General features: G+C 44.1%; 1 protein-coding gene across 1 annotated transcript in view; it reads right to left on the bottom strand.

The window, feature by feature from the left end:
* Positions 1-343: 343 nt before the first annotated feature.
* Positions 344-16,414, bottom strand: part of CCDC39 (coiled-coil domain 39 molecular ruler complex subunit) — a 59,990-nt gene continuing 43,919 nt past the window's right edge. The window contains exons 16-18 of the mRNA XM_073628908.1: positions 4,815-4,955; positions 520-699; positions 344-418 (exon numbers count right to left, since the gene is read on the bottom strand). Of these exons, the coding sequence (XP_073485009.1) occupies positions 344-418; positions 520-699; positions 4,815-4,955 (396 nt within the window). The remainder of the gene's footprint in view (positions 419-519; positions 700-4,814; positions 4,956-16,414) is intronic.

The following is a 16,414-nucleotide window of genomic DNA, read 5'->3' on the forward strand; positions in this document are numbered from 1 at the left end:
TGTTTGTAATACGTTACACTGATGTGTTTTGTTGTTGAGATTTAGTTTAATGATAAAAATTGGTTTCACTTGGTTTTTGTAACATATATGTTTTTTCTTAATAGATGTGTTCTACATTTATAAGAGAGCAGCACCATATGGAATTTGATTTATATGCATTTAAATCAGTTTTGATTTTCTATGTACTGTATGGTTAGGGGACCTTGCTATTGCTTTCTAGCATAAGCACTGGTAAACTTTTTCCGGTAAACTTTGAGCAAGTTATCCATCACACATATTTAGGGAATCAACTGATATGCCTCTGGCCAGCTAGATCACCCTATGACCACATCTACATCCACTTCTAAGAATACAGTCTGCAGCTGTCACTAGAGAAATTGTGTGCACTCAGATTAGAACCTTGTGTCTTATGGCAGATCTGCAAGTGAAGAAAAGCGACATACAGACATTAAATGCCAATTGCTTTAGATGGTAGAGGTGTAACCCCACTAGGTCAGTTGTTTTACAAAACGTACAAACCTGTTGAAAGTACATCTGCAGCGGCACTGCCAGCTCAGGATTTTGCTCCATTGCTTGAGCAAGCATCTTGTAGACAGATCTGTTGAATTCTCGCAGATCGCATACAGCAATATCCTTTTCATGATCGGTTTCTCCTTTGCTTTTTTTGGCCAAACGAATTTCTTTCACCAGTTTGGAGCACTGTGAGCAAATAATGCAAGTTAGTAAATGTTTGATAAAAAGCTTAGTTAAGAGACTTATCTCTTGCCCTGCTTTAATATCTACGTTTTACAAATTCTGTTTTGTCACTTTTCATCTCAGTTTCATACAATGTACTCAAACTGAATAAAGGAATTGGGCAACTTCAGATAGCCTTCTGTCCTAATTGGTATTAGGAAGCCCTGACCAACCTGTGACCAGAAAAAAGTTGGAGATCCAATTTTTCTTTTTTATTCATTTCGGCAATGTAGGATTTTCTTTTGCACAACATACTGCTTTTTGACGAAGTTGCAGATCCCCACAAGACTTTGCATTAACTTTTAGAGTATGTATTCATACAAGATTCACACATTTATTCCGATTGGAATCAACTAGTAAAATGTATAAATCCTGGGTTATATGAATCTTGTGGGAAACATTTATAAATAGACTCTCAGGGTGGATTCACACCTATGCAGTTTTAGTGCTTTTTGCATTTCGCAGATTTGCACTACAGTCCATTCAACATTGTTTCCTATGGAACACGTTCTGTAGTGCAAATCTGCAAAATGCAAAAAGCACTAAAAATGCATAGGTGTGAATCCAGCCTTAGTGCTTAGGTTTGCTTTAATCAATTTTCTGGTTATTCAAGCAGCATGTTGATGGACCTGCAAGATTGGCCCGCCCTCATTGAATGTTTTTTCCTTCTATTTAGCCTCTTGCTAACTGTGTAACACATATATACAGCAGCAAGAAAGGCAAGCTTTAACATCCAGCCACAATATATACAAGACTGCAGCAAGATATTGCATGGCACTCCCAGCACACTGACCAAGCTGTCACTGACGGCTCTCAGCCAAGGCTTATGATTGGGAGTCAGCAAGACGGGTTCCCGATTATGTGACTGCTGTGAAAGCTAATGCCCTCCTGGGCATTGATGCCCATTCAAAGGGCCAAACAACAATACACTTTGAATGAGAAACGGTATCTGGAATATCGCTGCCAATATCTGCCATATGCCCTGTGGGAACTTAAAGCTAAACTCCAGCAATTACATTTTTTTTTTTTGCATACTTACACTGGGCCAGCTTGGTCCATGTAAGTAAGTACTGTATATGTGATATCTAATCTGTCTCTGGATGCTGTTAATACCTGTAGTAGCCCAAGGTACTACAGTGATGGTCCTGATCTCCTGGGTGCCGCACTGAGCGTTAGTCCTGTGTAATGACCACAGAGAGTAGCTTGCTTGGCAAGGCCAACATCCAGAAAATGTCTTGCATTTTTCTCATTGAACCAGAGAATGCTTTGTATTCATTAAGGTGAAGAAGAGGAGCAGTAACAGCATGATCTCCACCCTATCAGTGTTAAAAGGTTTGTTTCAACCCCCTAACTTCCAATATCAATGCACAGCTTGGTCTGAAAAATAACAACTGCAGGTAAAAAAAATAAGTTGTGGGGGGGAGGGTGCTGCGCTATGAAAATAGACTGCTTTGCTAATGCTAGTTACAGACTGCATCATGTGTCATTTTTATTTTTGCCTTAAGTACTTTTTTAATTTTCATGGTCAGTGAATTATTATTATTTGCATCCTACATCAAATACTCAACCATTTAGTTCACTGTGGCTGAGACAAAACATGACATAAGCAAATGGACATTAGGCTCCATGCACACTAGCATTTTTTTTAAGCTCCTAGAAGCTATTATTAGCGTTTTTTCTGCTCCTAGAAGCTAATAGTGTTATCCTATTTGTCCATGCACACTACTTTAGGCTAGTAGCATTTTTTGAGCTTCAGCATCTAGGAGCAGGAAAAAAAGTGTTTTTGTAGGGTTTCTTGGAGAAATTTTTTAACAGAAAAAAAACGCTAAATGCTTCTGAGCCCAGGTTCATAAGTTCAGCTGAACTCCCACGATTTCATACCCGCATGTCAGTCCCGAGTTCGGGGGCGATTTCAGAGACATCTGTGGGGGTTGCTGCACAGATATCTATACAAATCGCACCCCAAAGTCGCCAAAAGTAATACAGAAACTACTTTTGGGAATCAGTGCGGTGCCGCAAAGTTGGCGTCACATCGATCAGGACAGTGCCATTGCCGGCACTAGCCATAAATCACTGCAATGTGAACCAAGGCTAAAAGCTACTACAATGCTACTAACAGCTTTTTTTTAGTTTTTTTTTTTTTTTCTTCGGCTCAATGCACACTATAAGCTCAGAAAAATGCTGATAATAGCATTTTTGTGCCAGATTTTAGTAGCTTTTAGAGCCCTTTCACACTGAGGCAGTTTTCAGGCGTTTTAGTGCTAGAAATAACGCCTGAAAACTGCCTCCCATGCTGTCCGACTGCTTTCACACTGGATCGGTGCGCTTGTGGGATGTTGAAAAAAAAAAAAGTCCTGCAAGCAGCATCTTTGGGGCAGTTTGGGAGCGGTGTATACACTGTTCTCAAACCGCCCCTGCCCATTGCAATGAATGGGCAGCGCTTCCGAAGTGCTGCAACACAAGTGTTTTTAACCCCTTCTTTGGGGTTAAAAGCACCCCGCTAGCGGCTGAAAAACCCTGCTAAAACAAGGGGCACTTTAGTGCTAACGCACGGGCGTCCCCAATGTGAAAGGGCTCTTAGGAGCATTAGCATTTTATTTGCAGTACATTTTTGCAGTACATGAAGTACATTTGCAGTACATTTTTTTCTGCTCCTAGAAGCTGAAGCTCAAAAAAAGCTAATAGCCTAAAGTAGTGTTCATGGACAGATAGTGTTATCCTATTAGCTTCTAGGAGCAAAAAATGCTAAGGCCCCTTTGAAACTGGTGTGGTTTGCAGGCGCAATTGTGCTAAAAATAGCGCCTGCAAACTGACCTAAAACTACCGCTGCTGTGTCTCCAGTGTGAAAGCCCGAGGGCTTTCACACTGGAGCGGTGCGCTGGCAGGAGGGGAAAAAAAACTCCTGCAAACAGCATCCTTGGAGTGGTGAAGGAGCGGTGTGTACACTGCTCCTGCCCATTGAAATCAATGGGGCAGCGCGGCCATACCGCTGGCATAGTGCCGCTGTAGCGGCGATTTGCCGGCGGTTTTAACCCTTTTCTGGCCGCTAGTGGGGAGGTTAAAACCGCCCCCCACTAGCGGCCGAATACCGCCGCTAAAACGACGGTAAAGTGGCACTAAAAATAGCGCCGTTTTACCGCCGATGCCCCCACCTCCCCAGTGTGAAAGGGGCCTAATAGCTTCTAGGAGCTTAAAAAAAAAACACTAGTGTGCATGTACTACAAAAACGCTAATAAAATGCTAATGCTTCTAACAGCTACTAGAAGCTTGGACAAAAAAAATGCTATTAGCATTTTTCATCCAGCATATTTTTTTTTTTGAGCTTATGAAAAACCTAAGTGCCGGTTCACACAGGGGCGGCTTGTCGCCTCCCGTTTTGTACAATGGAACCGTTCCAATAGGAGCGACGCAAGTCGCTCCGACTTAGAAAAAGGTTCCTGTACTACTTTGGGGGCGACTTGCATAGACTTCTATACAGAAGTCGTTTTGCAAGTCGCCGTGGCAGTCCTGTGCAGATCGCCTCGGTGAGGCGACCTGCAAGTCGTGCCGCCCCTGTGTGAACCGGGGCTTAGTGTGCATGGAGCAACATGGTTTAAAATGGTCACACCTACTGCAATCTGATTTGAAAAATCTCAGCTAGCGGGAAAGCCTACCTTAAAAATAAATAAGTAAATAAAAATGTCATCATTGTTGGTAAATGGAAAATATATTGTACAAGCAGATTGTACCCTGTGTGGCCAAGTTAACACTTGTTGGTTCTTCGTCTTGAAAAAAAAAAAAAAGTGAATCATCTACTTTGTGTTAAGAAATAGAAATGGGATGAGATGTTTCAATAACAGCCACTGATGATTTCACAGAGTGATCCCGCTGCTCAGTGATTTTGTACATTTTTCTTGGAAAGATAAAGGTATGAAACCCATACAGCCTCACTGCTGTGAACATGGAAGGTGAAGAAACACAGCTTTGTGCTTTTGTGAACAGAAAATCACATAAAACAATAAAGCTCCTTATAAGACATAACAGCTATACTTTGTACAGAGCATAAAACATGTTTCCAGTGCACAACTGCAGACATTAACCTGTTTCATGACTCTCTCCAACTTGATCTTTTGATCGTCAGTCTCTTTGTTAAGCTGTGTGATGCTGGGAAGCATTTCATTCACCTTCTCCTGGTACGATGATTCCTCTTTCATCATGCTATCAAAAGTGTTTTTCATAATCTGGAATAAAGTAACGCTGCCTTTAGAGATCATATAGACCGTGTTTTCATAGTTTTCAAAGCATGGTTTGTCTTTTAGCATGGAGAAGACATTTCATCAGTGACATCTGTACATTGGATATAATCCTCTAATGAAAAATGCTCGAACATCATAATTTTGAAGTTTAATAAATTCAGTTTTTCGCTGGCTGTATAGACCCGATAACTACCTGAAAAACATGACTGCCCTACATTATCTGGGAAGTTTAAACTGCTCCAAAATAAAAAAAAAAAAAAAAAAAGAAAGCATAAAGTGCACAAAAAATGTTTAACTGGCTAGTAGCAAGAGATTAACCCCCTGGTGACAGTCCCATCTAATTTGCACATCAAATTAACATCAATTGAAATAAAAATCATTACATTCTAGACCAAGGCCCATATACACTTACCGGCCACTTTATTAGATACACCTGTTTAATTGCTTGGTAACACAAACTGCTAATCAGCCAATCACATGGCAGCAACTCAATGCATATGGGAATCTAAACGTGGTGAAGACGACTTGCTGAAGTTCAGACTGAGCATCAGAATGGGGAAGAAAGGGGATTTAAGTGACTTTGAACGTGGCATGGCTGTTGGTGCCATATAGTCTAGTCTGAGTATTTCAAAAACTGCTGATCTAATTGGATTTTCATGCACAAACATCTCTAGGGTTTACAGAGAATTGTTCAAAATAGAGATAATTTACAGTGAGTGGCAGTTGTGTGGACAAAAATGCCCTGTTGATGTCAGAGAAGAATGGGCAGACTGGTTTGGGATGAGAGAAAGGCAACAGTAAATCAAATAACCACTCGTTACAACCAAGGTATGCAGAATACAATCTCTGAGCGCACAACACATCGAACATTGAAGCAGATGGGCTACAGCAGCAGAAGATTACACACTGGGTGCCACTCCTGTCAGCCAACAACAGGAAACTGAGGCTACAATTCACATAGGCTCACCAAAACGGGACAATAGAAGATTGGAAAAAAATTGCCTGGTCTGATGATTCTTGAGTTCAGCTGCGACATTCAGATGGTAGGGATAGAATTTAGTGTAAACAACATGAAAGCATAGATCCATCCTGCCTTGTATCAATGGTTCAGGCTGGTGGTGGTGTAATGGTGTGGGGGAAATTTTCTTGGCACACTTCGGGCCCCTTAGTACCAATTGAGCATCGTTTCAATGCCACGGCCTACCTGAGTATTGTTGCTGACCATGTCCATCCCTTTATGATTACAGTGTACCCATCTTCTGATGGGTACGTCCAGCAGGATAATGCACCATGTCACAAAGCTCAAATCATCTCACCACTGGTTTCTTAAACATGACAATGTGTTCACTGGACTCCAATGGGCTCCACAGTCACCAGATCTCAATCCAATAGACCACCTTTGGGATGTGATGGAACAGGAGATTTGCATCATGGATGTGCAGCTGACAAATCTGCAGCAACTGCGTGATGCTATCATGTCAATATGGAACAAAATCTTTGAGGAATGTTTCCAACACCTTGTTGATTCGATGCCACAAAGAATTAAGGCAGTTCTGAAGGAAAAAGGGAGTCTAACCCGGTACTAGCAAGGTGTACCTAATAAAGTGGCTGGTGAGTGTATATGCACCATGTAGGACTTCAGTTGAACCTCCATGGCATAAGTAGTATGTCCTAGAATGCTCCAACCCAAGTGTGGTTGATCTCTCACATGTGACCTCCCGAAACCAGACGAAATCGTGCTGTCAAAGCAGAAACTTGTGACAGCATCTTCTGCTTAAGTGATCCGCCACCCACGTGTATTTGTTCTCTATGCAGTTTGACCTGGTCCTTATGTTTCCTGTAATCCCACTGAACTCCAATATTAGGCTGGACGATAGTAAACTTTTTTTCAAGCAATTTTCTTGAAGTAGTGTATTGAGCACCAGGGGAATGGCATGACGCACAACACTTCCCCTGAGGAAGCCCAACTGAGCGAAACCTGTTGGGATTCTGCCAATCCTGCCAAACAGGAATTCTATGAGATGACTTTTTAATGTATATATATATATTTTTGTCTGTTTGTTGATATATACTAAATTAACATTTTTAATGATGTTTAAAATAAATGGTGGATTTTTACTGTATCCAGGGTTCTTGTGATGTAATAGCACCTTAAAAGTCTCAAATATTTATATATTTCATATTTTTTTTGTTACAACATATGGGATGTGGTGCATGAAGTGATTAGCGATTTATCAATACTTACCACTAAATTTTATCTCATGTGTCAGAAAACTTCTCAGAAGTGCTGATAAAAGAGGAATGAAGCACCAGAGAGAAACAACACTTGGAGCTTTGGGGAGAGAAAAGTAAACACTACAGATATATGTGCTTTGCTCAGATTTCATGACTGAGGTTTACAACCACTTTAAGCTATATTAAAGTGATTGTAAACCCATTTTTTTAAAAATAACAAACAAGTCATACTTACCTGCTCTGTGCAATGGTTTTGCACAGAGCAAGCCCCCATCCTCCTCCTCTCGCTGTTGCTCCTGGCAGATAGAATGCGGCTCAGCCCTTCCCTCCAATCCCTCCTCACTGACTGTAATTGACAGCAGCAAGAGCCATTCGAGGGAGAGAGTGGAGAGAGCCGCTGCTCTTGTGCACAGCTCTGGATTGAGATTGGGCTCAGGTAAGTATAAGAGAGGACTTGGGGGAACTACACTCATTTTTTTTTTTACCTTAATACAAAGAATGCATTAGGTAAAAAACCTTAATCTATTAGAACCACTTTAAACCCCAAACCAAAAATGTAATACATTGCAGCATACCAGTCATTAGATGATTTTTTTTTTTTTAGGCTTTTTTTTTAAACTCTGTTTCCTGTAGCATCATGGCAGCATACACTTTGGGTTGTGACTCCGCCCCCACAACTGATAGGACCACATAGCTATAAATTGTAGAGATGGCCCCCGCCCCAGTATTCTCTTATTTTTCCTCACCTGAAGGACCGAAGATGTCAGAAGCACCCCCTTACCGAATTCGCCCCAGCCAGGTTCTAGCCTCTCCTGGGTGGAAGTCCTTGCCTGTACAGCCTCTAAACGAGCTAGATGGAAGGAACCCCACTCTGGTGATCTCAGGGGTATGTGCGGCTGCAGTATAAGCCTTAAATAGGCTTAGTTGTGTGCAGCGGTCTCCATTTGCCTTTTTCATCTTGTGGTGTCGCTTTCTGGGCATTGTGGTTCCTCTGTGTCTCCCCCTGGTACGGACGGGCGTCTTGGCGCTTCCGCGCATGCGCAGTGCGCGCTCTCAGGGCGTCCTGGCATGATTGCCAGGTTCCAAGATGGTGCGGACGGGAGGTGACCTCGGCGGCAATGGCAGCACTTTTAAAAGGCTCAGACTGTCATTTTCTGATGCCTCCAGTTACCTGAAGATATTTGACTGTATTATCAGCTCTGCTTCACTTCTGGCGCTCCCCCCTCGGGGTAAGTGTTTCTCCCTTTCTCCTGGTACCCTTGATTGTCTGCTTGCATGTTTATACCTGCCTGTATCTCTCCCAGGTGTATCACAGTTTTCCTTTCCATGGAGACTGCTGCCCCAGCAGATCACCATCAGCCCAATAGATAAGGGGGGGGGATGTCCATGGTAAGTAGTGAAGATTGAAAAAGAGAGCAGGATTGCACTAATGCTGCCTAATTGGTCAGCCCTACCAGGTCATCAAGGTTGTCAAAATCAAGGCGAAGAGAGACCTCACGCAGGAGAAGCTGCTCCAGTCATAGGCGAAGCCGCTCACGCGGCAGAAGTCGCTCAGCCCACAGGGGAAGCCATAGGAGGAGCCGTTCCTACTCTAGGCATAGACGTTCCCATTACAGAAGATCCCCTGCACGTAGACGTCAGTCTCCTGCACATCCTTCCCATCCTGTGGGCAATGCTTGCTGGGTATGCGGGGCCACAGCCCTACCAGACAGATTGGCCTGCCGCAGATGTATGGATGAAGCTACCAGGGAGAAAGAGCTGGTCTCTATAGAACCTACCGGAGTCCCTGCTCTGCATGTCTCAACTCCAGATGTGGAGGCTACAGCCCAGAGTGCCTCACCATCCCATCCCAGCACGTCAAGGGAACAAGAATTCCCGTCAGACGAGGAAGAACTGGAGGCGTCAACGGGGTTTGATTTCTCGCTCATAGGACCCTTTGCGAAATCGGTCAAGGAAGCGATAAACTGGGAGGAACTTGAGGAGGTACAGCAGAAACAGAGGAAGTATTTCCCCGAATCTCAAGAAAGTGCCTGAAGCCTTTCCATTTATAGAGGAGCTGGATGAGCTTATTAACCACTTCAGCCCCGGACCATTATGCTGCCTAAGGACCAGAGGACTTTTTCCAATTTGGCACTGCGTCGCTTTAACTGCTAATTGCGCGGTCATGCAATGCTGTACCCAAACGAAATTTGTGTCCTATTCTTCCCACAAATAGAGCTTTCTTTTGATGGCATTTGATCACCTCTGCGGTTTTTATTTTTTGCGCTATAAACGGAAAAAGACCGAAAATTTGGAAAAAAAGTGATATTTTCTACTTTTTGTTATAAAAAAAATCCAATAAACTCAATTTTAGTCATACATTTAGGCCAAAATGTATTCGGCCACATGTCTTTGGTAAAAAAAATGTCAATAAGCGTATATTTATTGGTTTGCGCAAAAGTTATAGCGTCTACAAGCTAGGGTACATTTTCTGGAATTTACACAGCTTTTAGTTTATGACTGCCTATGTCATTTCTTGAGGTGCTAAAATGGCAGGGCAGTACAAAACCCCCCAAATGACCCCATTTTGGAAAGTAGACACCCCAAGCAAATTGCTGAGAGGCATGTTGAGCCCATTGAATATTATTTTTTTTTGTCCCAAGTGATTGAATAATGACAAAAAAAATAAAAAATTACAAAAAGTTGTCACTAAATGATATATTGCTCACACAGGCCATGGGCATATGTGGAATTGCACCCCAAAATACATTCAGCTGCTTCTCCTGAGTACGGGGATACCACATGTGTGGGACTTTTTGGGAGTCTAGCCGCGTACGGGGCCCCGAAAACCAATCGCCGCCTTCAGGATTTCTAAGGGCGTAAATTTTTGATTTCACTCCTCACTACCTATCACAGTTTTGAAGGCCATAAAATGCCCAGATGGCCCGAACCCCCCCAAATGACCCCATTTTGGATAGTAGACACCCCAAGCTATTTGCTGAGAGGCATTTTGAGTCCATGGAATATTTTATATTTTGACACAAGTTGCGGGAAATTGACAAATTTTTTTTTTGCACAAAGTTGTCACTAAATGATATATTGTTCACACAGGCCATGGGCATATGTGGAAAGTAGACACCCCAAGCTATTTGCTGAGAGGCATGGTGAGTATTTTGCAGCTCTCATTTGTTCTTGAAAATGAAGAAAGACAAGAAAAAAACTTTTTTTTTTCTTTTTTCAATTTTCAAAACTTTGTGACAAAAATGGAGGTCTGCAAAATACTCACTATACCTCTCAGCAAATAGCTTGGGGTGTCTACTTTCCAAAATGGGGTCATTTGGGGGGGGTTTGTGCCACCTGGGCTTTCCATGGCCTCCGTAACTGTGATAGGCAGTGAAGAGTGAAATCAAACATTTACGCCCTTAGAAAGCCTGAAGGCAGTGCTTGGTTTTCGGGGTCCCGTACGCGGCTAGGCTCCCAAAAAGTCTCACACTTGTGGTATCCCCATACTCAGGAGAAGCAACAGAATGTATTTTGGGGTGTAATTTCACATATTCCCATGGCATGTTTGAGCAATATATCATTTAGTGACAACTTTGTGCAAAAAAAAAAAAAAATTGTCTCTTTCCCGCAACTTGTGTCACAATATAAAATATTCCATGGACTCGACATGACTCTCAGCAAATAGCTTGGGGTATCTACTTTCCAAAATGGGGTAATTTGGGGGGGGTTTGAACTGTCCTGGCATTTTATGCACAACATCTAGAAGCTTATGTCACACATCACCCACTCTTCTAACCACTTGAAGACAAAGCCCTTTCTGACACTTTTTGTTTCCATGAAAAAAAATTTTTTTTTTGCAAGAAAATTACTTTGAACCCTCAAACATTATATATATTTTTTTAAAGCAAATGCCCTACAGATTAAAATGGTGGGTGTTTCATTTTTTTTTCACACAGTATTTGAGCAGCGATTTTTCAAACGCATTTTTTGGGGAAAAAACACACTTTTTTAAATTTTAATGCACTAAAACACACTATATTGCCCAAATGTTTGATGAAATAAAAAAGATGATCGTACATGGATACCAAAGATGACATGCTTTAAAATTGCGCACAAACGTGCAGTGGCGACAAACTAAATACATTTTTAAAAGCCTTTAAAAGCCTTTACAGGTTACCACTTTAGATTTACAGAGGAGGTCTACTGCTAAAATTACTTCCCTCGATCTGACGTTCGCGGTGACACCTCACATGCATGGTACAATTGCTGTTTACATTTGACGCCAGACCGACGCTTGCGTTCGCCTTTGCGCAAGAGCAGGGGGGGGACAGGGGTGCTTTTTTTTTTTTTTTTTTTTTTACTTTATTATTTTTTTGCTTTTTTATCTTATTTTTAAACTGTTCCTTTCATTTTTTTTTTTTAATCATTTTTATTGTTATCTCAGGGAATGTAAATATCCCCCATGATAGCAATAGGTAGTGACAGGTACTCTTTTTTGAAAAAAATGGGGTCTATTAGACCCTAGATCTCTCCTCTGCCCTCAAAGCATCTGACCACACCAAGATCGGTGTGATAAAATGCTTTCCCAATGGCGCTGTTTACATCTGGCGAAATCTAAGTCATGAAATGCTCATAGCTTCCGGTTTCTTAGGCCATAGAGATGTTTGGAGCCACTCTGGTCTCTGATCAGCTCTATGGTCAGCTGGCTGAATCACCGGCTGCATTCTCAGGTTCCCTGTTGAGACAGGAGAGCCAGAGAAAAGACGGTGGGGGGGGCATCTAGAGGCTAATTAGCCACTAGGATTACTTTTACATGAAAGCCGACCGCTGGCTGAAAAGAATGATACCAAGATGATACCTAAACCTGCAGGCATCATTCTGGTATAACCGCTCAAAGTCGTGAATGGCGTACCTGAAGACAAAAAAATGGTTAACAATAAAACACAGTAAACGGTAAAGTATAAAAAATTGCATACCTGAAAAGCAAACATGATAAAACATAATAACAATAAAACATTGCAGAATAGAATACAATAAAAAAGAGCAGAACAATAGAGAGGGAGAGAACAATAAAACGACAACTATTTTTTTTAATTTTATATATATATATATATATATATATATATATATATATATATATATATATATATATTTTTTTTTTTTTTTTACACTTTTTTTGTAACTAACTTTTATAACTGTAACCGGTTCCAGGTTCGGGTCTCTCAAAATGCAATGGCATCTTGGGAGACCCTGTGAAAGTGTGCCTAGTCTGTGCAATGCTGTACCCTACGCTAATACTCAACTAGTGTATGGTAGCGTTCAAAACATTCACCAGTGCAAAGACCAGGATTATCGGGACAGAAGGGACAATAATAGCGGGTGTCACGCCTATATCCGCGCTTGCTGCAGACACGACATCTTTTTTGGGGGGTTCGCTGGGTAGGGGTACTCGGGAGGACATAAAAATGCCTCTCATGCAGCCGACTGCATTTGGTTGGGGATGTGAATGGGGGAAGTACGGGCGCTGCAGAAGTGGTGGGTTCCCAATTAGGATTGGCGAATGCAGCAGGAAGGGCATTATGGGCACGACGGGCCTGTGTTTGTCTTCTTCTTGGTGGCAGCGGGACACTACTTGTGCTTGCCACCTCACCAGCTTGAACTGCACTTATGGGACTCGCCACGTCACCAAGTGTTACTGCAGTGCTGGTTTGACTACGACCGGGGTGTACTAGGCTGCTGATGTTTGCCAGTTCACCAAAACGCTACCAAAAAAACTGTTAGTGATCGCAGGGATCAGGCCTGACTCTGCGAACGCTGCAGTTATGCATTTAGTGTTTTGTAAGTGACAGTGATCAATCGATACTGCACTTGGGTGGGCTGGGCTGGGCCGGGCGGAGGGGCAAAACGCAGGTGCTAGCAGGTATCTGGGCTGATCCCCCTAACACTGAGTTTTTGGGAACCCTAAACTGCTGGGGATGCTAGTATAGATCTGATCGGATCAGATATTGATCCGTTCAGATACTATACCACTAAGGGAGGCGTATGCTGCGTGCGTGGGTGTTAGCGGTACTGGCGCTAACCTGACGCTGCTTGGGGCTGGTGCTTACCAGTTCACCAAAACGCTACCAAAAAAACTGTTAGCGATCGCAAGGATCGGGCCTGACTCTGCGAACGCTGCAGGGATGCATTTAGTGTTTTGTAAGTGACAGTGATCGATCGATACTGCACTTGGGTGGGCTGGGCTGGGCCGGGCGGAGAAGCAAAACGCAGGTGCTAGCAGGTATCTGGGCTGATCCCGCTAACACTGCGTTTTTGGGAACCCTAAACTGCTGGGGACGCTAGTATAGATCTGATCAGATATTGATCCGTACAGATACTATACCACTAAGGGAGGCGTATGCTGCGTGCGTGGGTGTTAGCGGTACTGGCACTAATCTGACGCTGCCTGGGGCGACGCATATCACCGCCGGGCGATCAGGGGGCTAAACCTTTATTCGGTAATAAACGGCAGGTGCCCTGACACTATAAAAAATAAACGAACTAACCAGCGTCACCCCTAACGGTTATACGGTGATCAGTGGTGAAAGGGTTAACTAGGGGGCAATCAAGGGGTTAAAACATTTATTAGATAGTATGTGGGGGTCCCTGACGCTATAAAACGCTGACGGCGAACCTAAATATTTACGTCCCTAACTAGCGTCACCAGTGACACTAATACAGCGATCAGAAAAATGATCGCTTAGCGACACTGGCGACAGGGGGTGATCAAGGGGTTAAAACTTTGTTAGGGGGGTACCCTAGACCTAAAGGAGGCTAATACTAACTGCCCTACCACAGTAACTGTCACAAACTGACACCAATGCAGTAATCAGAAAAAAAAATTAAAAAACCCAAAAAACTGCTTGGTGTCAGTGTGATGGGGGGGAGGGGTGATCGGGGGGGGGGATCGGGGATGTTTTGTGTGCCTGGCATGTTCTATTGTGAGGTGTAGTGTTTGTGCACTCACATTGATGTCTTCTCTCCTCGGCGCCGGAACGGAAAATACCGAGCCGAGGAGAGATGACATCATTTCCTTTGCTGCTGTTTAGCATACAGCAGCAAAGGAATGTTCTAATTGGCCGGCGGCGATTGCGGAACGGATGGCCTCCCCCTCACCTCCGATCGCCGGGGGACAAAAGAGGACCACCTCGGGCACCGGGGGGGGTCCGATCGGACCCCCATCTGCGGGAGGCAGATCACGTGAATGTACGTGATTCTGCCTGCCCGTGCCGCCTTGCCGACGTACATCGGCGTGAGGCGGTCCTCAAGTGGTTAAAGAAGAATGGCAGAATCCGGAGAAGAAAATTAGTCTTTCCAACAGACTTACTAAATTGTACCCTCTGAAAGAGCCCAAGGTATCTCCCTTGGTTTCCCCTCCAGTGGTGGACGTCTCTTTGATGCGCCTAGCCAGGCACGTGACGCTCCCCATTGAGGACGCAGTGACGTTTAGGGATGTACTGGACAGAAAGGTGGATACGGACCTTAAGAGGGCTTACGTTTTTGCAGGGGGTGCCTGCAGACCAGCAGCGGCACTGGCTGCCGTTAGGAAAGCTATTTCCGGTTGGTCATCAAACACCGCAAAACTCGTTGCCGAAGGCGCAGATCAGGACCAGATCATTAAAGCCCTACAGGAACTCAGCCTTGCAGGGGACTTTGTGGCGGAAGCCTCAGTGGACACCATTAGGTCCGCTTCAAGGTCCATGTTAGCCACTGTAATGGCCAGGAGGGCGTTATGGCTTAAACCCTGGTCGGCCGACCCGGCCTCAAAATCCAACTGTTGCCGGATTCCATATGATGGGGTAAACCTCTTTGGTGCAAAGCTGGATACAGCAATATCTAAAGTGACAGGCGGGAAGTCAGGTCTTATCCCTTCAGACAGAAGACCAAAACAACAAAGAGCACCTCCCTTCAAGCGCAATCTCCCGGAAAGATACAGGGATGCAAAATCCTATAGGCCTGGGAAGGAGTACAGGAGAACTTGGAAGAACCCTCAGACGTCCTTCCTCAAATTCCAAAAAACCAAAACTCCTGCCTCCAATGAACAGAAACCTTTTTGAAGGTATGTCCGCCCAACCAGCGATAGTGGGTGCCAGGCTCACAAGATTCAAGTTGGTTTGGGCGGAATTGATAAAAGACCCATGGACAGTATCCACTATCCGGGTCGGGCACAGGTGGTCTGCGCAACCAAGCTTCCTCCTTCCAGAGAGAAAAGGCTGTCCTTGGTCCAGTATATCCAGGATCTGTTACGGAAGCAAGCAATAGTGGAGGTCTCACCATCCCAAAGAGGTCAGGGTTTCTATTCCCCACTCTTCCTAGTAAAAAAGAAGTCAGGGGACTTTCGTCCTGTCCTGGCCCTAAAAAACCTCAACCGGTCAATCCGGGTAGAAACGTTCAGGATGGAAAGCCTACAATCAATCCTCCAAGCGATAAATCGGGGAGATTGGATGCTTTCGATCGATCTTCAGGACACATATCTACATATCCCGATCCACGCAGAGTTCCAGAGATTCTTCCGTTTCACTATAAACAGCTGGCACTTCCAATTTCGAAGTCTCCCGTTCGGGATCTCCACCGCACCCAGGACATTCACGAAGGTCCTATTGCCTGTGATAGCCTACTTGAGGGAGAGAGGATTGAGAGTCCACCATTACCTGGACGACATCCTGCTTCTCTCGGACAACAAGGAGTCTCTCATTCAGCATCGGGAAATCCTGGTCTCCACTTTACAGGCCCTAGGTTGGCTGATAAACTAGAAGAAAAGCAGTATCCATCCCACTCAGAGAATGGTCTTTTTGGGGGCCGAGCTAGACACGAGAGAGAACACGGTAGAGCTTCCAAGGGAGAAGATTCCTCCCCTAATTCAGAAGGTGAAGAAGGCTATCTCGGCCAAGAGGCTACCGGTCAGAACATGCCTCAGTATCCTGGGCTCTCTAGCATCCACCATTCCGATGGTCCAGTGGGCGCAATGGAACTCGAGGCCTTTCCAAATTTCCTTTCTGCGCCAGTGGAACAGTATCTCAATGTCCCAGTCGATTTACATCCCTCAGAAGGTGAAGCAATCATTGCTGTGGTGGACACGGCCTCGCAACTTGAGAAGGTGCAAACACATAATCACTCTTCACCAGGAGACAGTGACCTCAGATGCCAGTCTGCAGGGGTGGGGAGCCCACTATCAGGACTACGCGGCT

The sequence above is a fragment of the Aquarana catesbeiana genome, linkage group LG04 (assembly GCF_042186555.1).
Source record: "Aquarana catesbeiana isolate 2022-GZ linkage group LG04, ASM4218655v1, whole genome shotgun sequence".
Taxonomy (NCBI): Eukaryota; Metazoa; Chordata; class Amphibia; order Anura; family Ranidae; genus Aquarana; species Aquarana catesbeiana.